Raw genomic sequence first — 25,572 nt, forward strand, 5'->3', positions numbered from 1 at the left:
CGTCGACGGCAACTCGTGAGGAAAAGAGCCGGTGCGTCGATGCCCACTCTGTTTTTTACCTGCCGCCGATAACACTCCGACATTGGATAACGGCGGAGGCGGCGACGCCGCTCGAGACGATGCGGGACTCGTGGTGGCACTGGAAGTTAAACTGTAAGCCGATGCCATGGCGGGACTGAGAGCGGTCGTGGTGTGGCCGCTATGGATCCCTTTGGTCAAGTGAGATGAAGCTCCATGCTCGTCTCGAGTCTCTGGAGACGGTGTTCCGTGAACATGGCCGCACCAAACAATATTCCGACCAGCCAAAGAGTGGACATGACGTATCCGACGCTGTTGAATCAACTCGTCATTAACAACCAGTCGAAAGAGACTAAGCGTCACGCAGTTGTATCCAGCTTCATGACCCAAAAAGGCGACACTCACCTGCCTCGGATAGAAGATGGTTTGACTTTCAGACATTGGAAACACATCCGCAGTCTGCACACAAGTGACGAATGAAAGAATAAGCGCCAAATGATATCAATGCGACTTCTTTTTTTCTGACTTTTTTTTTAAGTTGAACCACTGTGTCACACACCGAAATCGATGCCGAACAATCGACACCGAAAAAAATCAATCACGTGCTTAGATCAGGCAGGTGGTGATAGGCTTTTCTTTGAAAATGTAAAAAGCAACAATAATAGTAACGAGGAAAAAAAATATAATACAAAGAAGAGAATATATATACTAACGAAGGTGTTTCTAGGATTAGGTAAGCGGTTGCCAGGCGGCGGAGCCTTGGGTGCGTTGATTCCATTCGTTCCACTCTGTCCAATCCATGGACGAAGGGATACCCCAGAATGGATTATTAGGATTATTTCGGAAGATGGTGGTCGCATCCTGTGGCATACTTGTGGATGCCATGGGCACACCCGACACTGCACTCACCGTCGCTGGTGCAGCTGAAGCGCTCGCACCCGAAGACGGCATCGGATCAGACATCATTTGGGTCAAGTTCATAGACGGTTGCGCAATGTTCAGAGGATAATCCCCCGAACTATTCGGTTGTCCATAAATAGGCATCGGTGGCAGTGCTTCCATCCCTGAAAATAGGGACACATCTTGCATTGTGTAATCTAATTGACTGGGATCGCCCGGTGTCGTGAATCCAAACTGTTTCAGTGTGAATGCTTCGCTGGAATTTAACGTCGGCGACGGCGAAGACCCCATGGCCCCTATGAACACGACCGCTCTGTCAGTTCCATGCCGTGACCTACAAAGATGGGAAAAGAGAACGAAAATCGACTTACCGGTAAAATCCATTAATTGAGGAATGACGTTATCGACCATGGGTTTTTGGAACAAGAACGAGTCCATGGTAAGGTTCAAAGCGTAAGGATGATGTTCCTTGGGGCTGTTGGTTGCCGAGACATCATTGGACCGAGTCGCGGTAGCGGTGGCAGTCGCGCCGGCGCTGCTGGTGGGAGTAGTGGTGGCGTGCACCTCTTTCGGGGACGATTGCATGCTTATTATAGGAGTGCCTCGACCTACATCCGACAAACGTGAGGGCAAGTTGGTCTTGATACCATCCAGCTGATTTTTCTTTTTCTTGTCCGCATCAGCATCCGCTTGTTTGACACTGACATCCACATCCTTATTGCTCATGATGGTCGTGAGAAGGCCGTTGAGTTTCTCGGCGGTATGGGACATGGTGCTTAGACTGTTGATAAGCGTAAGACCTTTGGCGAGATCGTCTTTGGCCGGTGCGGAAATACGAGCATCAGGGTTCTTGGTGTTGTACATGAGAATAAGACAACATTGTAAAACGGGATATAAACTGAATGAATAGGGAAACATGAGGAAATCTCGCCGTGACATTTGTCCAGCAATACGCATGCCGCGGGTGGCTGCACTGGTACCGATACGAAACGACGAGTAAGACGGTCGCGCTTTGGGTTTCCCAGGCTTGACTTGCTCGATAAACGGACGATGCAAAAGAATCAGCAAACTGAAATAACACAGCAAAACGGAGGCTGGCACAATCGTAAAAAAGGTCAGTTCAAAAGTACTGTCGATGATCCATACCGAGTTGCTTGTTTACCTATGACCGGTGCGAGGTATCCCTTTGTATCATCGAAATCGTCGAAATTGGCTTGCTGGAGGGCTTTTGGGAACCCAAATCGCCACTCTGTCAATTCATGATCGAGTCGAGTGACAATGGCATCGCTGCCCTGCTGATAACTCAATTTTTGCGCTTTCGGTGTGTACAGGCCTTGCAAGATGTGACCTAGGATCTCCGATAATTTAACCAGTTGAATAAAAAGTTGATATATTTCCGCTCGCCCTTCCGGGTTCTTGGGTACGCCCCGCATGGCCGATGGAAATCGCGGTCCGCTGTGATCGTCATCAGATGGATCAGGCACATCCAAAATTTCCTGCCAGCTTGCCGTCGCATCCGGATAGCCAATGTCGTTATCCTGTTTTTCAAATGGTTAACAAGGTTGCCAATAATATATCAATGATGCTCTTTTCTGACCTCGTCACGAATAGAAATAGGTCGACCCAGGGAAGCGGCTTGAAACCGATCCGTTACCAACAATGACCACCAGATTCTTTTTCTTGTCTGTTTTTCGCTCTCGGGAATATCCCAATGTTCGCAATTCCTATTTAAACCGAAATTTTGTGCCTGATATTTCCGCGCCATATCACATCATCAGCCAATGTTGATCGTAATGCAAGAAACCATCTTTTTTTCTTCCCATGTCACCTACCAAACGGATCGCCTATCAAACAGAAACATTCTCCTTAGTGATGTCCACAGATAAAAAATTGCCATCAAAAAATTCACTTACCATACCACCTAAAAGCCAGCAGGCAGAGGATTTGGAATCCAGGTTACCGCTGTGATTGTGTATCAGAATAATGGCTTGCACTTTGGCAATACTGGATGTTCCTGTCGGCATACAAATGATCTGTTGCGCCCGATCGAAAAAACGATCGGACCATCCCACAGGGACATCCCATGCAGTTTCCGGACGTTCCGACGACTTGTTTTTCCGATTCAAGTCTTCACACTCCATGAATCGAGCGGCTGCACCAAACATGGCGTTTAAAAGGTCCGCCGGTGGATACGTATCGGCTTGGTCACGGTACTGTTTCAGAAAGTCGGTCTTGTTGATGACGGGAAGCACGGGATGGATATTGGCAAAATAGCTAAACAACGATTGAATGTCAAAACGTCAGCATGCCGAAAATGTCAAAATGCTGCCATGTCGCCCATGATGCTGACTTATACAATACTTACATTTTTAGTAACTGATCACTGGTATGACGATCAAGACCAGTGACATCGTAGATCCACTGTTCAACGCTCGTCTTTGGCAGAATAAGTTCGGGTAATAAAGCTGGGATCTTGCCGTGATCGGTGGCGGCTTCATCTTCAAGCAGAACCACTTGTTCGCCAAATTTTGTAATGAGATGTTCTTTTCCTCTCCATAAAATGTGATCGTTGCCTTTGAGTTGGATTTTGTTGGAGAAAAGTTGAAAGCTTGACAGGTCGCCTAAATATTGTACGCGGTCGGAGGAAGCGCCTTGAGGCCGTTTGCGGGATTGTAAATTGGGATGATCAAGTCCGAATGGCACTGCGGATGTGCGACCAGGACCATGTCGGTGGGTGGGACGAAGACAATGATCGTTTTTCGGCATGGAAGTAAGAATATCTTCAATGTGGCGAATCCTCTTTTCCAGGGCATCAATGTATCTATAATACTCATAAATATTTTATTCTCTTTGTATTAGATACTTTTTCCAGTATGTTTACCCTTTGGGTGGTCCTCGCTTCTTGGCACTTTTTTTTTTGACAAGGGCAAAAAAAAAAAAAAAAAAAAATTGATTAGTCACCCAGACATTTGAATCATTGGTGCTCACACAACAGAAAACTCTTACCCATCGTTAAACTCGCAGGTCACACCGTAAGATATACAATTAGCGCATGCGTGACCGGGGGTGAAGTAACATTTAACTTTCTTCCGTCGACAGAAATCGCTAATCAAAAAGGGAATCGTCAGTACGGTCTAGGCCTGAAACAGCGGACGAAAAGAAAAAAGAAGCAAATTGCTCTACCAGGCTCGAGTGATGCGTGAACGTTTTTTCTCGGAACTGTCGGACGCAAGGTCTTCGTAGTTGGGGGGTGGAGGTGGATGGGCCAAAGTGTGGGTTGAAAAATAAGACGAGTTCATATCCCAAAAGCGGGGTCAAAGCAGAGAGCCGGTTTCTGGGTGAATTTTTCTCTAGAGGCAAAGAAAATTCCCCAATTTGCAGGACGCCGTCACAATGCGGGAATCACATTCTTCCCCGATGAATGAAACCTTTCTCCACAGAAACCAACACCCTACTCTACTTTTCATACAAGCGTACAACCATCATTCCATCAAAATATCTATAGTATCCATGGATATTCCATACTGACTGACACTAACGTGTGTGCGGAGATTGCAAACGACTAAATCAAATGAAGCACAAAAAAAGAAGCACAAAATAGCGGGACGGAAACGATGAGATGGTGAGGATGCCGTTGATATCACCAGCAAATAGAATTCGGAAGTGACTCGTCCAACCTGGTATGACGTTGTGCTCCCATTTCAGGCCACATCGTAGCACTATATATGATGTGGGAGGTAATCTAAACAATTAAATCTTTGGGAAATTAGCGATTTACATGATCTACACTAGGTTCTCAGGACCTGTTCAACCTTTTTTTTTATATATATCTTCCAACCATGCCTCGCTGCCCACTTTCACGATATTAGACGAAACAATCAGCAGCAAGATGCCGTTTGCGCCAGTTGTGGTCAAACAGAGCATCATCGTCTTTCGAATCAAAATGTGAGTAGAGCTCTTTTTGAAGAAAAGTGGTTGATGATACGACATTTAATTTGGGTTTTCTGTCAGTTATACCTTTTATGTCCTTTGATCCTCTTCATTTTATATGATCGAGAGGTCGGTGTTCATCCTTTTTTTTTTTCCGGTACACCATTTGGTTCAAAGGCAAGTCCAATTTCTTTTCCTTTGCTATGATGTAATGAACGTATACTAATTCAATGTCATATAATCCAAGCCATGTCAAGCGATCAAGTACCATCGAAAACTTAAATAACAGAGATAAATATCTTAACGAAAATTGAATCAATCAAAGAGCTTACTAACTCATTTTTTTTTTAAATATCCAACATAACCACACATCTTTCTAGATCGATCATAGCCTGGGCGGGATGGAACTGCGGGGGTCAATCAGTGCTGCTTTGCGCGTGTTCAGAAACAAATCATGTTGCATGGTATTGCCATAAGGTTGTCATTAATATACCAAAGTTCCGTCAAGAGTTCTCGCCTAGGTTATGCCGTGTATGCGTTAGGCTTTTTGTCTGACGAAAGTCGCTCAATGTAGGAGGGCGGCCTCCGGTGGCAGGCGGCATCCATTGCACAGCGGATGTACGGCTTGTTAATGAGAAAGAACAATGGATAACAATAAGAAAGACTCTTGTGGATTTTTTTATTTTATTTCTGTGATATCCCTTTTCCCCCAATGCAATATAAAGGCAATGAGTGCAGGAAATAAAAGGCAAATTTTGAGCGGAGCATCATAAGCCACTGCAGATGCACCCACCTTAATCTGACTATCCACACTCATCGTTGCCCCTTTTTATCCCTTGTGGTCCTTTCTTCTCTTTCTCTCTTTTTCTCTTGGGTTCACCAGTCTTTTTTTTTTTTATATTTTTGCTGCTCACCGCTTCATCTGATGCAGCACGTTAACGGTGTTCCTGTCCATAATTCCGATCCGTGCCTTATTTACGATGGGCTCGATACCGAACCTACGTGGTTCAGTGCTCAGGGCGGGGTTTACCGCTGCACAGAACGTCGGTCAGGACGCCTCGTCGCCATCAAAAAATACCTCGTAGAAGAATATCATCATGAAGACATGTTTGTCATGCCCAAGGAATTGGTGGAAAACGAAATTTACACCATGACCAAGTGTATTCATCCCAATATCCTTAAACTACTCGCCGTCTACTTGCATCAGGAATTCGTATTTCTGGTGATGCCGCTGTGTGAAGGTGGTTCGTTGCAACAATATGTTTTTGACCACCACCTTACCGTGGGTCAGGTGGTTCACATCGTTCATTCGGTAAGTAACACAACGTCACCTTCAATCTAAATTCATCATCCAGAAACCGCCTTTTTTTTTTCCTTGTTCTAACTTTATTTTTTTATTTTTTGGGGCTCTTTTTTCTTGTTGAATCTTGTCATGCTTTTTGTGGAAAGGTCGCGGCAGGTCTTGCGGAAATCCATCGCCACGGCTACATTCATCGTGATATCAAATGTGATAATATTTTCCTGGATCAAGCAAGCAATACCATTGTCATCGGTAAAATGGAAAAGAGAAGAATGGTTGGTGGAGGGGTTCATATTTTAGTCAAAACTCATTGGAATGGTCCATATAGGTGATTTTGGGGTAGTTTCCATTAGTGCAACGGCCGATTCCAGTGTGGAGGAAGCGGGCGTTGTTTTGTTCTGGTCACCTGAACTTGTGCAGCGTAAAGTGGTGAACCGAAAAGTCGATATTTGGGCGCTGGGTATTGTCATTCTCGAAATTCTGAATGGGGGTAAGGCGCCATACGAGGATGAAAAACTAGAGGAAGAGGAGGTATATATAAAAAAGAAAAAGTACACTCACCCCCCGATCGCCCCACACTCACTCCCAATCCCTCTTTCTTGATTTTTTTTTCTCTTCCGTCACTATCCTTTTTTTTTTTCTGTAGTAGGGTTTCATGGCTAATTCATTTGGTCTTTTGATTAGATCAAACAACGCATTCTTGACAATGGCCGACCGTTGTATCCCGCCAATCTTCCATCACGTTTAAAAGACCTTTTAGATCGATGTTTAGAGCCCGATCCACGTGCAAGAATATCTGCCGACGACGTTCTGCAGGTTCGCATCTTTTGCCTCATCCAATCAACTCTCACGAGACACAGACGATTTGATGAGTTAATCTCTCTTCCTCTGGCTTTTTTTATTTATTTATTTATTTCCTCTAGCATCCATTTTTACGTGATTATGAACCCGAACCACTCTTTCCTGCGACACGATTGGATCACGATTTTACTTGTTCAACGTCTGGATCCGATCAATCTGATATATTATCAGAAAAGCATGACCATCACGATATTCATCATGACGCCGCAGATGACGCTATGATGAATGCCCTCAAAAAATTACGAGCCTTGGAAGCATTGCATGATTTCGACATTGGGATACCAACATCTTTGGAAACTCCGCCACCATCGCAACCGAAACAGGCACCACAAAAGACCTCGTCACCACCGCCCAAGCAAACACCCTACACCAAACCTTCGCTATCGCATTTGGCTTTGTCCGATGTGGTCGAAAGACCCCCTTCACTTTCACCTCCGCCACCGATACGACCAACCAATCCGATCAAAAAGGGAAAAGCAACCCCTGCAGGCATGTATACCCGAAAATTACCCAGATCTTTGCTCCATTCTGCAGCCTCGTCACATCGATGCCGTTTACCGATGCCGTCCTTTATTGTAAATGAAACTGAAGCTGCAGCCATCCCTTCTCAACAAAAAGTGGCCAATGTCCTTCGCAAACGTCAATCCATGTCTGAAGCTAACCGTAATCAAGGCTCACGTCTTCCCATGTTGACCCTCCCCACCGCCGAGCCACTCATTGAAAAAGAAGAACCAGTCCCGACCCCCGTCAAACAGATACGAAAGGTCAAATCCGTTCGTCCTTCTTCCGATAAACAGACCGAATCCAAATCGGCATTGACACGATCGAGGACCATGCCGTTGCAAACCCGACCTGCAAAACCACGGACGGAAAATGGACAACGAGCACCCGACAGCACAAAATCCAACGCCGATAGAAAGGAGAAACCGTCATCCCAACGATCCGATCGTGCACTGACCCTTCGCCAAGGGAAACCGAGCACTGGAACCAGCCCTAAGTCAGCGACCGTCACTGAAAAATCAGGAAAACCCATCTCTGTCAAACCGAAAACGGGAACCACGTCCACCCCTCACACGCCGCTACAGAAACGATTACCGAAACCTTCCACGGGGGAGAGTCGAACGGCTCGGTTAATGAAAGGGATCAGTACATCGGATTATCGATCGACATCACGCGACAGTCCCGCCGGTTCCGAGTCAGTTGAAACAACCACCGATGACAAAAAGATGCATACCATGCGACTCATGGCCCAACGGCGATTGGGACACGCGTTAAATGTAAAAGAAAGTGCGGACAAAACAAAACAAGTCAAAAAGAGAAGACCCATGTCCTTTAACAATAACGCAGTGGGGCAGAAACCAAACGCGGGTGATGTAGCAAGATCACCTCATACGATGACCAAATCGACTTTCGGAAGCCCATCCTCACTGCCGAAATATGATCTCAAAGCACGCCGTCAATCCGCTCCAGCCCCACCTACCAAGACAAATAGCCCCAACTTGGATAAAAATGGTCCACTGAAATGTATCAAGGTGTTGCGGGTACATTAGAACTTAGGGTCATTCATTCTTTACACGGCATCACATCACTTTGCATTATCTCCCCCTTTTTTTTTCACCCTTATTATTTATTTTTTTCCTTATCCTAGCTTTTTTTCTCTATCAATTCCCAAGAACCCACCCAATTAACTTCTTGTTCCGCACTCTCTTTTTGAACAGTTTGGATTGAAAAGTATGATGAAATATACCCTTATTCAATGACGATATTTTGCTCATATCATGATATCAAGTACAGTATTCAGTCTGCTTATGGGTAATTTGGGGCTAATTAACGCACTGGTTTCATGTTGATCCACCTTGTGACAAAGGCGGATTCTACTCGCCGGCCGTTTCTGTGTCGTTCAGCATATCCAGGGTCGCCTTGCTCTTCTTTACACCTCGGATGTATCGCACAACGCTGATTTGTGACTTGGTGATGCTCATCGGCTTGGCAATCGGATACCAATCTTCGGGGATTTTTTCTTCCATGAAAAAGCTGCAAAGTTGTGATATAGGGATCTTGTCATTGCGTCCTATCGTCTGGAGAAATACTTGTGCTTCAGCCGCAGCACTAACCTAGTGTGTGCAAGATTTACCATGACATGTTCAGTAGGCTCTTCTTTGCTCATGCCACACAAGGCGGCGTACCTGGCGCACGAATGAAAAGTCCAGTTTTGGGTTTTCTTCGATACAGGTGAGCCAACGAAGTTTCCGGTGATCAAAGTAGTTGGCAAGGTCGAATTCCACGGGTTCGATTCCAAGATGAGATTTTTGAGCGATCTGAACCATTTGATTCACATATTCTGGCACGACGTGCACAGCATCGTAAGGCGGGATATTGGCATCTCTTCGACTAAGTGACACATCGTGTTCGATCAAGCCATGAGTGTCGAGCCAATCGAGGTCAATCGTAGAAGCCATTCCGAGAGGATTCTTCCACGAACGCGGGGTTGAAGGGCGACGATAGAGATAGAAGACGCCACTCACGAAAGGTCCTGCCATAGACTCTTTCACTCCTAACATCTTGAACCAATCTACGAGTTGTTTCTTTGTAATATTGCGACCATTTCTCGGTAGGAAACCATGGTTGGCAAATGTATTCAGCACTGGACACGGTGATCGAACCCCGTCTTCTCCTGCGGGAATGTAAGGATGTGATTTCATGATCTCTCTCCATTCTTCAGGTGTGTATCGCTGCGATTTACCAAACAATCTTGCTATCAGACAATGTAAAAGGAAAAATATAAAAGCAACAAAAAGACATATCAGCAAACATGAATGATTGGGCAGTTTCATCTGAAAAAGCTACCAAAGAAGCCGCCTCTTTTAGGAAGCTCAATCGGTGTGTTAGGCTGTTCTGGTGGTAATTGATCGCTCATAATGGCAGAAAAAAGACAACCGGAAGAGATTAAGTTGAACCAATAACGGAAAAGGAAAGCAAAAGAGTAGCTGCCTCGTTTTTACCGGTTGTTGGATAAAAAAAAGTTCAGAAGACCTGCCACCTATACAGAAACGGTGCTGTTTACAATCATCATGCTCACGTATATGTTGTCGCACTCTAGGGAAACTGCACATGTTATATTTTCTTACAAATGTACTATGATGCATGCTAGACAGACATGTGATGGCATCTCGATGGAACCGTGGGTGTCAATTCAGATCATCACCACTTTTGCTATGCTACTTGGGCAAATGATGAAGTATTGACGCCACGCAAAAAAAAAAAAAGCGAGAAAATGGATCAACTTTAGTAGTTCTTTCAACCTTGGAACATGTTCTGCCCTACTTTGCAGAGGCACGAGCCCACTATTTAGAGCTTTGTCTACCAAACCGTCGGTTAAACATGAAATGTTGTATCGGTCAATCCCAGCAACGTACTTACCAATGCGATGGCCCATAGGCCAATGCTTCTTTTTCTATCGTTCATTATTCTACTTCTGAAGAAAGCATTGCAAAGGCTTTCACCCATTTTGTGCAGATTGACCGGAATACGTAGAATGTTCTGGGCATAATAGAACTCATTGGCCTAGCCCTACGTGGGTGGCCGAAGTACCTGTATGTCAATGCACTGGAACCAATCTCTTGCATAAACATGTTCTAAACACGAGCCACAGGCCAACATTCTGAATCCAGTGACACAGGTGATGCCAATGACTAGAATTGAAAGATAAATAAACCATAGTACAACCTTCTTAATCCTACGACAAGGTTTCACACGGCTCGTCGCAGATCACGATCATCAGGTTTCTGCCACCAAAGCATCCACTGCAACTGTGCGAGTATTACATTGTGTGTATCTATGAATCAAATGATGAACTTATTTGATGTAATGGTGTAGGTAATGCACTAAAGCGGAGTCAAGACACAGAAAACAACGATAATCGCGCGTCTCGATAAAAAATATTCTTGTTGCAATGATAAAGATTTGTCGTGGCCATTCTGAAACTGTAACGTGAGAGACCTGCTGTACCACATGCACACGCGCATTTCTCTACAGTTTCGACTCAGTTATTACTACTTTATGTGTCTTATTTTTATTTTTTATTTTTTTTACTTATGATTAGATAACCTAGTAATTTTGGGTAGGGGCCAAAAAATGAGCAGTGTGTCATGGGCAAACATTACAGTACGCTTATTTTTAATTTAACAGTATTTACCACTTCCTGTATGCTTATCTGCATTTGCTCGACCTTTTATCTTCCAACAATCGATACTTCACGCATCAAATTTTTACATCCAATAATCAGTGTATATGATTGAAGAATAGAAAAATAAAAATAAAAAAAAGGCGTGGAATGACAGACGAGTAACTATCACAGTCAACGTAAAACCGTGTGTTGCCAACATCGGCACTATTGGCTGCTTGTATGCTTTTGTGGGGCGGACTCAGTGAGTTTATTCCAGACTTGTCGTGCTAAATTGTTTCAAGCATTTAATATGGGAAACTTAAAGCTATTTCATGAATTGATCATTGCATTAACATGGACCTTTGCCAATGGCGATAAATCTTGAATAAGGTTCAACTCTCAAGTTTATGGCCAATCGAGCTTCTTGACCCCATGCTCTCGAATGCCCCTGTTTGCTTTGTGTAAACATAAACTTATCAGTGGAGCTCAAAGTTATATTGTTATGCCCAAAAGTCAAATAACAGAGACATTATCAAAAAGCAATAGCAGAATGCGTTTTGCATGGGCCATTAAGAATTAAGACAGAGATTTTTTTTTTCTATGTCCCAGGGCACTGTGATGATCCTCCGCTGTTGGTTGTAACTTCATGCAAGTTTCGTCTCCCAATGGTTAGTCTTGTAAGTTCTGTAAGGTCCACTTTACAGTACTTACAGTCAAGAACATTCAGGATGTCTTCTTTTGATATGTTTAGATGCCGAGTACACATTGGACTCGTCTCCTTGTCCAATTGAGAATTACGTACTTTTTACAGTATGTCTATGTCTCATTTACGGTTTTTTTATGTGATTTTCATATTCCCTATGGTGACTTCTGGAATAAGCAGTAGGTTCTCCCGCAAATGCGAAGTTATTAGTGCCATATACCGTAAATGTGCATTTTTTTCTTTTTTTTTTGGGGGGGGGGGGCCAGGGGAATTTCAGAAATTATGCGTGATTTTTTGTAAAAAGATATGCCACAAGTTTTATGGCGGGCAGGGAGTAACTAACGCTAAATTAGTCATTGGCCTACTTTTAGGCATTACTGCGTAATTATGCGCTACTGTACATATCATACTGCAAATACCAAATGTGAGAAATAGTTCACATTAGCATTACAAGTCTTTGGATTTCGCGGAATGCCTTTCAAGTGTATTTATTTACTTGAAAATGATCAGTATATGCGAGTATTGAGTTTATAAAAGTCATGATTCGGTGCCTTTTGAAGCCGCCAGCATGGGATTGGTCTGGCGAACTCGGCGGTAATAACGGATAATGGTTCGAATAGCGGACAATCCACTGAGAGGCCGGTCAATTGGATGCCAGTTGTCAGGGAACCGCTCATCGAGGAGAAACAGATTCATGTGATCGAGCGAGATCTGATCATTGCGACCCAGCAGATGTAAAAGAAGGTGAGCCTCGGCCGCGGATAGGAACTATGAATATTTAGCTTGAGTCTTCATTTCCGTTGCATTGTCCATTGGGGTTTATCATACCTGCTGTATGAAAGAGTAGTGTAAATAGGGGTTTTCCTTGATGCAGGTTAGCCATCGGGATTTACGATGATGAAAATAATTTTCGTCATCAAAAACGATATTTTCTGCGTTAAGATGGGATGTCTGAGCTAACGTTGCCATTTGTTGCACTAATTCTGGTACGACGCTGACCGCATCGTATGGCGCGATTTGCGCATCGTGGCGTGTGAGCGATACATCGTGTTCGAGCAAACCGTGGATACCCAGACTATCAAGACTTAACGTCGAAGCGGATCGAAAGGAATCCCTCCACGTGCTATTGGGTGCAGGCTGACGGTACATGACGAAAACAGACGTCACAACCAGCGATGCTAGCATGCTTTTGACGCCCATAATGATTAAAAGTTCATACAGTTGTCTCTTGGTAAAGTTGCGTCCATTCCGAGGGATAGAAATTCCATGATTGGCAAACGTGTTCAGCAAAGGGCATGGCGAACGGGCATCCCCGCTGCCCGGTGGTACATAAGGATGCGATTTCAGCAATTCTTTCCATTCTTCAGGCGAATATCGCTGGGTTCGACTAAACAGGTTGGCTGTGTAAGACCACCAACCAAAATTTTTTAAAACAAGTTATATAAGCTGATTCAAGATGGGAGGGAATGGACTGCATACGATACCAAAGAACCCGCCGGACGTGGAAGAGTGAGGCAAATTACTCGTTTCTTGTGAGGATGGGGAGGTCATGGTTAGAAAAGCAAGCTTATAGTTTTACAAACGCCGTTGATTACTGTATTTATTATTTTTATGCATAAATTAAACGCCAACCAAACAGCAACAAAGAAAAAAACACGCTAGCCATGTGTTACGATCCCGAGTCTAAGAGGATGAAGAAGATTGAGAGTGCTCCTTTGCTGACCAACCACAATCGGCGGATGGATCCTTCACCATTTCTGCCAATTTGAAATAGTGATCTACCGTCTTTATAGAGAGCATGATAGGAACATTATCGAAGCTCATGCATCGTACACGGACATAGGTGTTGTCTTTGATATCCTTGACTGCAGCAATGAGATCGTCTAGTGTAACCACCTTGACAGCGTTGATGTGCGTGATCCACATGGTAGGTTCCAGTCCGTACATGTACGCAGGCGAACCCCGCGCTCGGCCGGAAACGTAGATTCGAGAAGGAAGGTTTTTGCTTTGTTGTAAGACGGCCTTGTGCGGTTCTGTGGAAAAGTACGAGTAAGTCAATCATCAGTGTCGAGTTGTTTTTTACCATCGAGATAGATGTGCTTACCTTGAAGTACAGCGCCAGCCCAAAAGACCACCCGGCTGGTGCCATCCCCGGAAACGGTACTTGTCTTCACGTGAACAGTCATTTCTTTCTTTTGTCGCAAAATGGTCATTTTGACTTCCTCTGCATTTTCCACCACGCTCATTTCGGACATCCGTGTGATGACTTTGTCGTTGATCGCAAGAATAACATCGTGTTCTTTCAATTGCTTGGCGCTGTCGCTGCCGACTTCGGTACGCAGAATCATAAACAGTTGATGTTTGGCCGGATTGGCTTCTTCGACTCGGCTGATCCACTCATCGGAAAGTCCCATGGTCGTGGCTTGCGCCATTTGCACAGGCATCAGCTCGATATTCAGACTCTGCAGTGTAGGGGATTCGCCTCGCTGTAATTTCTCCAATATGGGCAACACTGGCTGAATATGAATACCCATATGGTACTCATTGTCATGACCATTATTGGGGTTTTGTTCTCCGAGAAAGTTGAGCCATAAGCCCTGCACGAGACCATTGGCATCCGCTAGCAGACCCGAGGAGCAATGCAAAGCCATGGGAGTGTCGAGCGTAATGGCATCCAAATTGATACTTCGGAAGCGAGGAACCTGATTGAAAAAAAAAAGGTTAAACAATCATGCATTAGGGTGTGACAAGAAATCAACATTAGCAAACAAATTCGAGAAAATACTGACTCCGTTGTGAGGAATGGTGACACATGTGATATCCGTGACGACCGTGTTGACGCAAACAGGACGTTGGTTTTGATTGTTGGCAACGAGAGTCACTTTGTGGCCTTGTAATAGAGGTTGATCACTAATGGGCGCACTCATGACGTTGGTATCACCCAACATCTTGGGATCGTACTGCGCAATAGCGAAATTGTGGGTAGGATGCAAATACTAGATCACATATGTATCAATTATCATCATCAGCAACGAAAGCATTTCACGAGATCCGAAAATCCTTTGATCGAAAGGTTACTTACAATCACTTTGGCGGGAATGGTCAATGAATCCGCCACGGTTAATGTAAGATCACCCATGGTGGTAGGCACAATGCTGCGACTGACGACTACCAGGCCTCGTTCCTTGTCGAGAATGACACCAGCGCCTTGCCTTCGGCTGCGTGGGAAACCGTCGATGCGACAGGGCATGAAATAGTTGACCTTGACCAGACATCGGATGAGGTGAGCGGCCGGGCCCAGACTACGGTCCAACTCGATGAATCGTTTGGTAGAAGAAACAATGGAGCGCGGTGGAAGCGGATCACCGAAATCGGTAAAGTCCCACAAACCGGTGCTGTCATTGCGCACCGCCATGCGGAAAGGCGTCCAATGGCGTTGCACGTGAACCACGGCCACAAGACTGGTATGTGTGTCGGTAATGGAATAATAGATTACAGGGACGCGTTCACGATCAGGAATGCCTTTCATGACTTCAATAAATGTGTCCAGATCCGGCGTAGGTTTGTCATCCACGGATCGGATCACCCAACCATTATCGGGACCGTCCAATCGAAACACTAGACGTCAAACATCATCGCGCATGTGAGCCCATCACTACTCATGGCAAAAAAAAGAAAGCTAAAATGGCAAAAGAACAATAAGAAATCCACTCACTTCCGGAAGGCTCTGCAACGTAAACACCTCGACAGGGCACACAGTAAGCATTGGCCAACTGGTACGAAACCTCGTTTAACACCGCACCGCCAATTTCAACATAACGATTAGGAGTACTACGATAATACAAAAGATCAGCAAGTTCACCAGAAATTTTCAACAGACCATTTAAAGACTTACATGGCATGGAGATCGCCTACGTTGATGGTAAATTCCATGGGTTTACCTCCTCGTTCAATGGTAATGGTGATATTTTGCCCCACGCTGGAATCCAACATTTCTTCAAAGGGAACAAACTTGGTGATATACTGTCCATTCATGGTCAAGAGAATATCACCTTCTTCCAATTTGCCGTAAGCCGGTCCTTCAGGTAACACGCCTTCTACTACAAGTAACCCAATTTCATCCGGGAAAGCTTTGCGCAGTTTGTCTTCGGATTCTGGTCGAAGGCCTAGTCGTCGTGTTTCATCGAAAGGTCGATACCTGCAAAACGGGTATCAATGGATCAGTCCATTGCACAATTTGAGGTGATATTATCCACCGGAAAACCAAAAGACTTACGTAAAGTGGGTTTGGATATCACCACGAGGCACGGTTTCACCTCGCTGAACATATTGTAATGCGCGTTTAATACGATCCAATGGTAAAAAGAAATCGGTGGCGGCTTTAATGTGACCGCCCGCTTGCAAAGCGACCGCGTTGCCATTGATATCAATGACAGGCGAACCGGAACTACCGCCACTGGTACTGGAGGCGGCTTGTCTAAAACAGAGGAGAGGTAAGTGATCCGTATGCGTCGTGCAATCCAAAGTACGAACAGGTAGAATGTGTTGAAATCGTTGTAAGTGAGATCGCCGTACTCGGGCGTATTTCGATCCAGACGAGATATAGAACCTGCCAAAATACTCAATTTTTCACCGGCATCGTTACTACAGGAAAAAAAAGGACATTGTTTAACAACGAGATGATGCTGCATTGATCTCGGCCAGCCTTTTCTCTTTACCCGACGACACGAATATCTAATCCGACTTTGGCTAGCTCCGGTCGAAGCTCGACCTGTGTAACCGGCATGTATTTAATCTTCTTGGGATCAAACCTAATCATCCAAAGAAGAACAAAGAATATAAGCGGTGAGTCGATGTCAATGGTCGATCAGGATATAAAAAGTAGGCAGCAGCAGCCATTTACTTTAAAAAACCAAAATCGTGCACGGGATCGCGATAAATTGGATAGACGTCAATTTCCTCGTGATCGTGACAGACGGCTTCGCCGACAAAGGGACCCGCACAAGCAACGTGTCGATTCGTGAGAATAATGCCATTGACAGCATCAACGATAAATCCAGAAGCTTGGGAAGTTTCAGCTCCTAGAAACCCAAATGTAACACAGGTTTAGCATTCACGTCGTCGTGAGTGTGTGCTTAATAAGCAGATGGTCTTTATACCCTCGGTGTCAAATGCGGCCACTTGACTGAATCGGATCGAGACAATGGCTTTCACGACGTTATTGATAGTGGTTTGCCATTTCGAGGGATCCGAAGGTGAGATGTCACTGGTAGGAATGTCGGTCATGTCATCGTCACTGTCGACTTCCTGTTCGGCCAAATGGTGACCTTTGCCGTTGAGTTCGTTTGGATCGACTTTTCTTCGTTTCGAGGGATACGTGCGCGGAGTGCCCGCAGGGGAATCCCCTCCTTCCATATTACGGTCTTTCGGTAACAAAGGAATGGCTTTCTTTTGTGCTGTCAAGTCTGATGGATTCATGAGCAGTAAAAAAAAAGTAGTAAAAAAATGGAAGCAACAAAGAAAGTAAGTGCTAGAGTACGCACAGGTGGCAAATGGTAAGTGTGAAAGTGGCTTTTTTGTAAATTTTCGAGTCCGCCCCCCCCTCGGCGACGGTTGTGTGGACCCGTTTCACCATCGATACATGCCACCCTTTTTTTCTTTTGTGTCGACGCCCTCATAGAAGAAAATAGGAACTCAAAAACCACACTATAAAAACGAACACACGCCATGTTCATACGCCGATTCCTAGAAACGGGAACATCCCAACTGAGTGGCGACAATAATGCCGAGAGTAGCACTATTGACAGTTCTGGTCACCCCTCGAAAAAGCGGAAACACGCTCAAACCACGTCTTTTCCTCTGCCATCCTTGTCACATACACCTGAATCGAACAAAAAGAAGGAACGCCAACAAGCCATTCCTGAAACCTGGTTCAAACCATCGCAAGCCTCTTCATCGGCTACCAATCGCTCTTCTTCATTCGCATCCTCCAACGCGTCGTCATCATCTCCTTCCGCCACCAACAACGATCGCGCCGATCCCAACCAAGCAGCAGCAGCATCTTCCAAAGACGACATCCTTTACCTCCCCAAATCCTCGTCATCTCGTCACAATATCAAAGTAAAGAAGGAGGCCGCATTCAAACCATCCTATAAGCCTTATTTTAAGACAACGATACCAACCACTGTGCCCATAATCGATCTCACCAGCGATGACTCGGACTCTCCCGAAGAAACCCCAACGGTATCCAATGACGACAGTCATCAAGACCCTGCACAGCCCAAACCTTTGCCTGGACATAGTCGAAAAGGCAAAGAAAAGGCATCAAATTACGATTTCACATCGCCCGATTTCGAGGTCCCCTTGACACGCCCTATGTCGTCCCTACCCACCACGCTTCCGTCCATCGAAATTGAAAACAAAGAGCCAACGGTCGAGACCAATACGAATGTGAATGTGAACGTGAATACCGATGCGGACGCGGAGCCAGAACCGGAGCCGGAGGATACGGATGCGGATGCGGACGCGGATGATGCAGAGCCAGGGCAAGAGGATCAAGATCAGCAAATAGAAGCAATGGACGAGGACACAAATATGAATGATGATGATTTGGAAGAAGTGGATGAACTCATGTCCGACTCTGAAATAGAGGCGGAAACATACGATGCGAACATGGTCAGTTCGGAAGAAGATGAATTAGCCTCCGACGCTCATTCTTTGGCCGATGTCGATAACGGTCTCGACGACATCCCCAATGACGATGACGCTCGCCAGTCTCTCAACAAAGGCACTGACCATCATCCTATTGAGAATGATGAAACGGACACTAGAAAGGTTGCAACTGATACGATCAACAAAAATGATATCGACGACGACAACGTGATTGACGATAGCGAACGCAGTAAAACGAACGATGACGACCATGTAGATAACCGTGACAAAATCGACCGCAGTCATGTAAACGACTCAATCGACAGCTCTAAACATAACCACAGCAACCCCAAAGTGGTGGTTGGCAATATTGACAATGATACGAATGTTTCTACAGACGATGCGAATCATAGCAAGGACGCTTTACATGCGCAAGACAAAGAAACCGAGAATCCAATGGAAATAGAAGAACAGCAACCAAAGGAGATCGTTGAATCAACAACAAAGCAGACCCAACCTACCAACGTAGACGAATACCTTCCTGCAACAAAGAAAGACGTTGAACCAATAGCGAAGCTGAGCGTGGAGGAATCTGTTTCTGCGACAAAGCCTTCCACAGCGAATCCCGATCCAGACACTAGTCGCCTTGCGCATGCAGTGGCTGTCATGATTGAAGATCGACCCATTCGCCCTTCTTCGACCACGGATCAACGTCAGGCAATAACTACACCTTCGGAAAACGCAATTGCAGATACAAAAGAAGCGGAAGACATGCCATCCTTGGGCGGTCCAACAGTCGCGGAAACAGTGGAGGCGGACGACGAAATGGAGGAAATCGAGGTGGATTCGCCCACCATGTCTGAATACAAAGATTGTCCAGAAACACCAATCGTCTCACACCTTGAAGACAAACCAAACAACAGTGATGCGTCAATACGCGCAGACTCGGACGACATTACGACTTCCATCTCTCGAGTGAAAAGACTGGCATCGAAAGAAATGAATGAATCTACCCTTTCACCCGTCCGCGCACGACGGCGATTGCAGACAGGCTACGTCTACGATGTGCTCATGTCATATCATCAAGAAACCGGTACACAGCTTCCGGACAGCCATCCGGAAAATCCATTACGCATCTTTTACATCTACGAAGAATTTCGCAAACAGGGCTTTCTTGATGAGTGTGTCCGTATACCCGCCGTCAAAGCATCCAAAGACGATATCCTGGCTGTTCACGATTTGGAACATTATCGCACCATTCGGTCGACCCGAAGTAAGTGTCTTGCCTCTCCCTTGATCTACCTTTATTGTTGGATTCTGTGTATTTTAAACTGTCTGTAGAAATGGCGGCCACCCATCTGCGAGCGTTGCAGGAAGAATACGATTCTATATATTTCAACAACCATTCATTTGAGAGCAGTCTCTACGCTGCCGGGGGCGTGCTTCAAGCGTGCAAAGCGGTGGTCACTGATAAAGTAAAAAATGCATTTGCCATTGTCCGGCCTCCAGGTCATCATGCCGAATACGATTCTCCCATGGGATTTTGTCTAATGAACAATGTCGCTATCGCCACTCGCTTCTGTATGAAAAATCACCATATCAACCGTGTGATGATCCTCGACTGGTAAATTATTCAGGCCATTAAGCCATAGCTCATCATTTCCACATCAGAAGAACTCACACTGGTCTTTTTTTTTTTTTTTTTTTTTTTTGTTCTTACCTCTTCCTCTTCCGAAGGGATGTTCATTTTGGTGAGTAGATAAAAATCAAACGGAAAAAAGTGAGTGTTTGGAAATGGCGGGTCTAACGCTTATTGTTAGGTAATGGTACGCAGCAAATCTTTGCCAACGATCCAAATGTGTTATACATGTCATTGCATCGGTACGAGGAAGGCGTTTTCTATCCATCTGATAAAAAGGGATCCGCTGGCTATGTCGGTTACGGTGCAGGCGAAGGAAAGTAAGTTTAATATTTGGTGGATACAAAACGTATCACAGCCGAGCTCAGGTGCCTGACTCACAGGATCGCATTAGGACTGTCAATATTCCTTGGACACGGGCCGGTATGAAGGATGCCGATTATATACATGCGTTTCATCAAGTGGTGTTACCAATTGCCATGGAATTTTCGCCATCGCTTGTCATTGGTAAATACTCAATAAAGTGCAACCTTGTTTTTTTGTGCTCCCATTTTTGATGAATTCTTTTTTGGAATTACCAGTTTCTGCCGGATTTGATGCCGCAGCCGGCGATCCCATAGGTCAATGTCTGGTATCTCCCGCAGGGTACAGTCAGATGGTCCATTTGCTGAAAAGTCTAGCACATGGACGGTTGGTCGTGGCGCTGGAAGGTGGCTACAATTTGGAATCCATCTCTGTTTCCGCCGCAGCGTGTATGTCAGTATTACTTGACGAACCTCCTCAACCGGTGGTTGACATGACTCCCAGTGACGAATGCATCAAGGTGGTTCAACGGGTCAAACAAATCCAATCTCGTTACTGGAAAGCATTTCGATGATCTCATTGCCAAACTAAAAAGCCTCAAGCATTGAACGTAAAAATTGAACCGGATGAGATACCAATTTCATCTGATAAGGAAAAAAAGGAAACAAGGCAACCCGGTTCACTGTATAGTTTCCGTCGTAGATCGACTCACTTCATTATTTAACATTTTCTCATGTCATCAGTTTACCCGTTTTATTTCCCAACTAGTAGTAGCAGCATTCTCTTTGCACCACTTTGTTTACAGAAAAGTTTTATGATCATCATTATGGAACTCTTGGTTTCACTGCGTAACAGCAGCATCCACGTGAATGATTGTGGGTATAAATTCAGCATTTAATGGCGAGAGATATGCGTATTGTCGAGCAAAGTGATTTGTTGGTTGTGTGATCATTGGTAGTGGGAGAAAATGAACATGACATGTGTGGTGCTCAAGGGAACAGGCCGCGTTTTGCAAGATGGATGAAAAATGATGTCTCATGACGTGGATGACTATTTTTTTTTTTTGCCTATCGGCACGATGGAAATTGTTTACAATGGGGACCCATACAGTTTAGCGAGAGTTGCAATGTTGTACGTACTGACATCATACACGTTCACAACGAAAACATATGAAATAATAAAGGAGGGCCACCATTCCCATTCTGAATGGTTACCAAAAGAAACAAGGTGCTACGCATCAGCGGGCTTTCGGTGCTTAACATGTCAAATTATGGTAGCACACATTGCGAATTCATCATTGCAGTAAAGCGCCGATTTTCGCGGCCAGAATTCCGGATCCACTCATAATGAAAAGATTTTCACACTAGTTGATTTGGTTGAGCATGAATCCCAAAATAACAGAAACACAAAACGTCTAAAACCCAACTGGAAGTATATGAAAACTCGTGTTATCGCATGAAAAACCAACTGAACCATCCCATCTCACATTGCTCGGAAAGAACAAGCAACAGGTCGACACAGTTGGATATGGGCCGACGTCAATATGCCATTTAATTTAAAAAAAAACAATGAGGATCCTCAGAGACGGATATTGTATCACGAGAAAAAAAAAGTTTTTTTAATTCAAACTTTATATATAGGGCGAGTTGGATGATCGTGGGGGTTTTTTGATGCCAGTGTCAAAGTAAAGCACCCTTTTGCTTTTCATTTAATTTCATCGTTGTTATGGGCAACAAATTTTCTATATCCTCGAAACGGCGAGTCGCATCTCAAGCGTCACAACATAAACGTCAGAATTCCACATTGTCCAGTCAAACTTCGACGGACACGGGCATCGTTCGTCAAGGACGCTCATTTCATAACATGGCCATGTCCACCTACTGGCTTCCTAATGACGATGAGGAAATGGATAGACTTGTTGGCGTAAGCGGCTCTTCTTTAGTCTCTTTATTGGTTTCCGAGATGGTGTATTGATATTAGTTTTTTGTCGGTTGGTACAGCAACACTTTGCTTTGAAAACGCTCTTTAACGGGTAAGTTTTTGCTGTTCTAAAAAAAAAGGGTACATATTGTATTAAGGAACAATCGTCCGGTTTCATAGCAATATTCTGAGAGAAGTGGAAGAAGCGCTCCCGCTCAATACAGGGTGCAAAATATTGGATGTCGGCTGTGGCCCAGGCACATGGATCATGGTAAACGTCACGTCATCGTGAGACGGAGGAGGAATAAGCACAGCCATGGCTAATTTTCAGTACTTGCTATGATTCGGCATTCCAGGATATGGCCACCGAGTATCCGGCCAGCGAGTTCACTGGTGTGGATATGTGTGAAACGTTTCCTGTGAGCATACGACCGCCCAATGTTCATTTTCTGTCGGGGAATATCTTGGAAAGACTGCCTTTTCCAGACAACAGTTTTGATCTCGTGAATATGCGGTTGTTTATCCTCGCCTTACGGAAAGAAGAATGGCCTCCTGTATTGAACGAAATTTATCGCGTACTGAAACCAGGCGGCATGATTCAGTCCATCGAAGCTGGCATGCTTGTAAGCAGACAGGGAATGATAATGCAGGAACAAAACAATGCTCAAACGGATTTAACCCATGTAGGATCGAGGAAACGAATTTGTGCGTTGGGCAGGCGAAACCTGTAAGTTAATTATATCAGGGTCCACATGCAGTCATTGACTGATAGTTTATAGTTAAAAATGTCATTCTGAAACGCGGCCAAGAACCTTACATCGCCTTCAAAATTCAGGCGTTGTTGGAAGAAACAGGGTACCACGTAGTAGCCTCTGTTAAAAAAGATGCTTATCTAGGTAATAATGCATGATATTCAGACGACTCTGCGTTTATGGCGCATCACTCACGCATTGCTTTGGTGGTAGGTCGACAGGATCATCTCAACCGCGAATTCTTATGGGACATTTGCAATATATTCAAGAGTGCCCAACCTTTCCTGACGGAGCCATTGGGCATCGCTCCGGATACATATGGCCAATTTTTGCGAGAGCTGTGCACCAATTGCCAAGCAACTCCAGAAGCTCGATGGACCCTCGCCACCACCGTAGCCCAGAAACCCCTTGCTTTATCATCCTCCTACAGTCATTGATCCCATTTTTGTACATGTGTATATATTTATGAGCATCCTCCAGAAAAAAAACAAGTTCGCTTTTCACTTTTAACACTTTCTTCTATGCGTGGTAAAGGGGTATAGTGTGTTGGATTCAAATGGAGGTCAACCATTCCCTGTCAATGTGGTGCGGAACACGGATGAGTACTCGAAAGTTTATCCTGTTCAATAGAAATGGACAGCTTACCGCATGAAATCGCTGTTGGTGAGCAGCAAGGCCATGGTGCCCATCCCCGCTCCCACAGCGAGAAGCGTCCAGAGTGTGGTGTCCTGAACATGGATGTGCTGAAGTTTCGTTAACAGTGCCTCGGATGAATGTTCGCTTGGCTTTGTTGGAAGTACAAGCGCTTTACGTTCGGTGGGTGGGGTGGCCAGAATGTCGTCGGCTTCCTGCTTTGCGGTTCCCAATGTAGTCGTATCGGCTTTGACCCACATGCGATCATAGGTATTGATGACCGAAGACTCGTCCAGCGCAATGCCGCTTTCGATTTGGATCATCAGTGGGGTATATTTGATTTCCAAATCAACCGCCAGCCTGATGATTTCTTCAATGTCGAGGTCTTGTGGTATTTTGGACAGAAAGCTGTGTAACTCGCTCATTTCGCACGGTTGTTCCAGGACGGCGTTACGGCGATACAACACCACGGCCGCCGAAACGTACAGTGGCATCACTGGATTGGCTGACAGAAACAGATCAAACAATCGAGTGATGGAATCCAATGCATTGAGATCATGACTGAACCAAGTAATGACCCAGCTTGTACAGTAATATGGCAACACGGACGCACTAGGATTCAATCGTCATCAAGCAAAACAGCAAAAGCAGTAGAGTCAGCATCCAAGCTTACTCGTTGAGATGGTGGTATAGTTCGGCATCCTCCTCTTTCAAAAGTGTATCCAGCATCGTCAATTCTCGGATAACCGGTTCTAAAGTTTCAAGCATCGCATCCGTATACATATTAAGTCAAGGAAATATTGAAACCAGAAATATTCATCCGTCAGCGATCACCAATGGGTGAAAAATAGCATATATAAAAGGATATCTGAGGTAGAATAGAGCCACATTTTCCAGAAATTGAGGCGCATTCTTCTCACCAAAGATCAGTAAGAATACGGCACAAATGTCATGAAAGCCTTGGTAGTAGTGTAGGTTCGGATGGGATCGCAAGACGCGAACAATCACACGATTCAATTCTTGCTGAAGTTGGTTCCTGCGCTCCTCCGAGACACCTACATCATATCTTCATTACACATCTTTGTTTCACCTTCTCGATGACAACGGATGTTACCTTGAGGAAATGTATTGAGTGATCTTGGTGTGTCCAAATCTACTTGGGCTTCATTTCTATGCTTTTCTACGGATCGATTTTGAGTATGACGGCAAGTCTCCCGAGAAAGGATTTTCAATCCTCCTATATTTTTTACCAGTATGCTCCTTCAAATCAACCTCCGTTTCAGAACATTTCAATAGTACTGGCCTGCAGCGTGCGCACCGAGAAAAATAAAAGAAAACATTAGCCAATAACAGATAAAAATGTGCAGCAATATCTGTACCACACACGACGGCGAAGAGCGTCATTGACGAATCCGCCTTTTTCTCGAGCCAATTCACGTAGCAGGGACAAGTGACGGGTACGCAATGCTTCGTTAATTTTACAGATACGTTTGAACTCGTCATTGTCGTTTGCATGCTGCGTCTTGCGGAATCCTCGCTTATTCCGTAGATGAGATTTGGATTTATTTCGTCGAGCCATGACGGAAATTGCTAGTGCAGTATCGAAGATTGTAGCAAGGATGCTGCTGTCATTGTCCTTTTTTTCCATTTTTCATCGCGGATCTATTTGGAACTCCGCGTTGCAGGACGTTCCATGATGAAGGCATGTGTTATACAAATTTTGACACGAACAAACATTTGCAGTCTTGGATATTTTACACAGATTTGCATAGTTTTTATGAATGTATTAGGAAAACG

The 25,572-nt window shown here is 44.8% G+C and overlaps 9 protein-coding genes across 9 annotated transcripts; 4 read left to right on the forward strand and 5 right to left on the reverse strand.

Annotated features, from left to right (window-relative positions):
• Positions 1-747: 747 nt before the first annotated feature.
• BYT42DRAFT_610733 (fungal-specific transcription factor domain-containing protein) lies at positions 748-3,684 on the reverse strand (the record flags this gene model as incomplete). The annotated part of the gene is made up of 7 exons (XM_051571421.1): positions 748-1,214; positions 1,290-2,012; positions 2,081-2,456; positions 2,516-2,665; positions 2,751-2,762; positions 2,832-3,192; positions 3,284-3,684. 7 exons carry the CDS (start codon positions 3,682-3,684, stop codon positions 748-750), a joined length of 2,490 nt encoding a protein of 829 aa, XP_051427453.1.
• Positions 3,685-4,643: 959 nt separating this feature from the next.
• BYT42DRAFT_557140 (uncharacterized protein) lies at positions 4,644-4,924 on the forward strand (the record flags this gene model as incomplete). Its single annotated transcript, XM_051566857.1, has 2 exons — positions 4,644-4,655; positions 4,711-4,924. Coding segments are annotated over 2 exons (226 nt in total), but the record flags the coding sequence as incomplete, so codon positions are not given.
• A 703-nt stretch (positions 4,925-5,627) lies between these two features.
• On the forward strand, positions 5,628-8,755 carry BYT42DRAFT_198159 (kinase-like domain-containing protein). The gene is made up of 5 exons (XM_051562502.1): positions 5,628-6,160; positions 6,298-6,400; positions 6,477-6,679; positions 6,833-6,964; positions 7,072-8,755. Exons 1-5 carry the CDS (start codon positions 5,774-5,776, stop codon positions 8,557-8,559), a joined length of 2,313 nt encoding a protein of 770 aa, XP_051427455.1. The 5' UTR covers positions 5,628-5,773; the 3' UTR covers positions 8,560-8,755.
• Positions 8,756-8,883: 128 nt separating this feature from the next.
• Positions 8,884-10,516, reverse strand: BYT42DRAFT_543053 (Chloroperoxidase; the record flags this gene model as incomplete). Its single annotated transcript, XM_051565655.1, has 4 exons — positions 8,884-9,123; positions 9,196-9,764; positions 10,138-10,144; positions 10,430-10,516. The coding sequence occupies 4 exons, from the start codon at positions 10,514-10,516 to the stop codon at positions 8,884-8,886; spliced, it is 903 nt and encodes a 300-aa protein (XP_051427456.1).
• Positions 10,517-12,333: 1,817 nt separating this feature from the next.
• Positions 12,334-13,441, reverse strand: BYT42DRAFT_557151 (Chloroperoxidase). Its single transcript, XM_051566858.1, has 3 exons — positions 13,362-13,441; positions 12,706-13,277; positions 12,334-12,645 (listed from the first exon to the last, which is right to left on the reverse strand). The coding sequence occupies exons 1-3, from the start codon at positions 13,426-13,428 to the stop codon at positions 12,415-12,417; spliced, it is 870 nt and encodes a 289-aa protein (XP_051427457.1). The 5' UTR covers positions 13,429-13,441; the 3' UTR covers positions 12,334-12,414.
• A 25-nt stretch (positions 13,442-13,466) lies between these two features.
• Positions 13,467-17,456, reverse strand: BYT42DRAFT_198254 (trypsin-like cysteine/serine peptidase domain-containing protein). The gene is made up of 11 exons (XM_051562503.1): positions 17,037-17,456; positions 16,781-16,958; positions 16,596-16,688; positions 16,411-16,521; positions 16,154-16,354; positions 15,773-16,075; positions 15,593-15,708; positions 14,960-15,495; positions 14,667-14,873; positions 13,982-14,579; positions 13,467-13,910 (listed from the first exon to the last, which is right to left on the reverse strand). The coding sequence occupies exons 1-11, from the start codon at positions 17,353-17,355 to the stop codon at positions 13,561-13,563; spliced, it is 3,012 nt and encodes a 1,003-aa protein (XP_051427458.1). The 5' UTR covers positions 17,356-17,456; the 3' UTR covers positions 13,467-13,560.
• A 2,071-nt stretch (positions 17,457-19,527) lies between these two features.
• BYT42DRAFT_488979 (uncharacterized protein) lies at positions 19,528-21,044 on the forward strand (the record flags this gene model as incomplete). Its single annotated transcript, XM_051563906.1, has 6 exons — positions 19,528-19,801; positions 19,870-20,152; positions 20,266-20,279; positions 20,349-20,487; positions 20,562-20,674; positions 20,749-21,044. 6 exons carry the CDS (start codon positions 19,528-19,530, stop codon positions 21,042-21,044), a joined length of 1,119 nt encoding a protein of 372 aa, XP_051427459.1.
• Positions 21,045-21,848: 804 nt separating this feature from the next.
• Positions 21,849-23,599, forward strand: BYT42DRAFT_527061 (S-adenosyl-L-methionine-dependent methyltransferase). The gene is made up of 7 exons (XM_051565356.1): positions 21,849-22,393; positions 22,471-22,502; positions 22,571-22,661; positions 22,747-23,013; positions 23,078-23,117; positions 23,170-23,286; positions 23,356-23,599. Exons 1-7 carry the CDS (start codon positions 22,196-22,198, stop codon positions 23,577-23,579), a joined length of 969 nt encoding a protein of 322 aa, XP_051427460.1. The 5' UTR covers positions 21,849-22,195; the 3' UTR covers positions 23,580-23,599.
• Positions 23,600-23,694: 95 nt separating this feature from the next.
• On the reverse strand, positions 23,695-25,354 carry BYT42DRAFT_610740 (rab-GTPase-TBC domain-containing protein; the record flags this gene model as incomplete). Its single annotated transcript, XM_051571422.1, has 7 exons — positions 23,695-23,716; positions 23,788-24,387; positions 24,449-24,527; positions 24,696-24,830; positions 24,890-24,955; positions 25,026-25,078; positions 25,155-25,354. The coding sequence occupies 7 exons, from the start codon at positions 25,352-25,354 to the stop codon at positions 23,695-23,697; spliced, it is 1,155 nt and encodes a 384-aa protein (XP_051427461.1).
• Between the last annotated feature and the right edge of the window lie 218 nt (positions 25,355-25,572).

The sequence above is a fragment of the Radiomyces spectabilis genome (assembly GCF_025331425.1).
Source record: "Radiomyces spectabilis strain NRRL 2753 chromosome Unknown BYT42scaffold_2, whole genome shotgun sequence".
Taxonomy (NCBI): domain Eukaryota; kingdom Fungi; phylum Mucoromycota; class Mucoromycetes; order Mucorales; family Radiomycetaceae; genus Radiomyces; species Radiomyces spectabilis.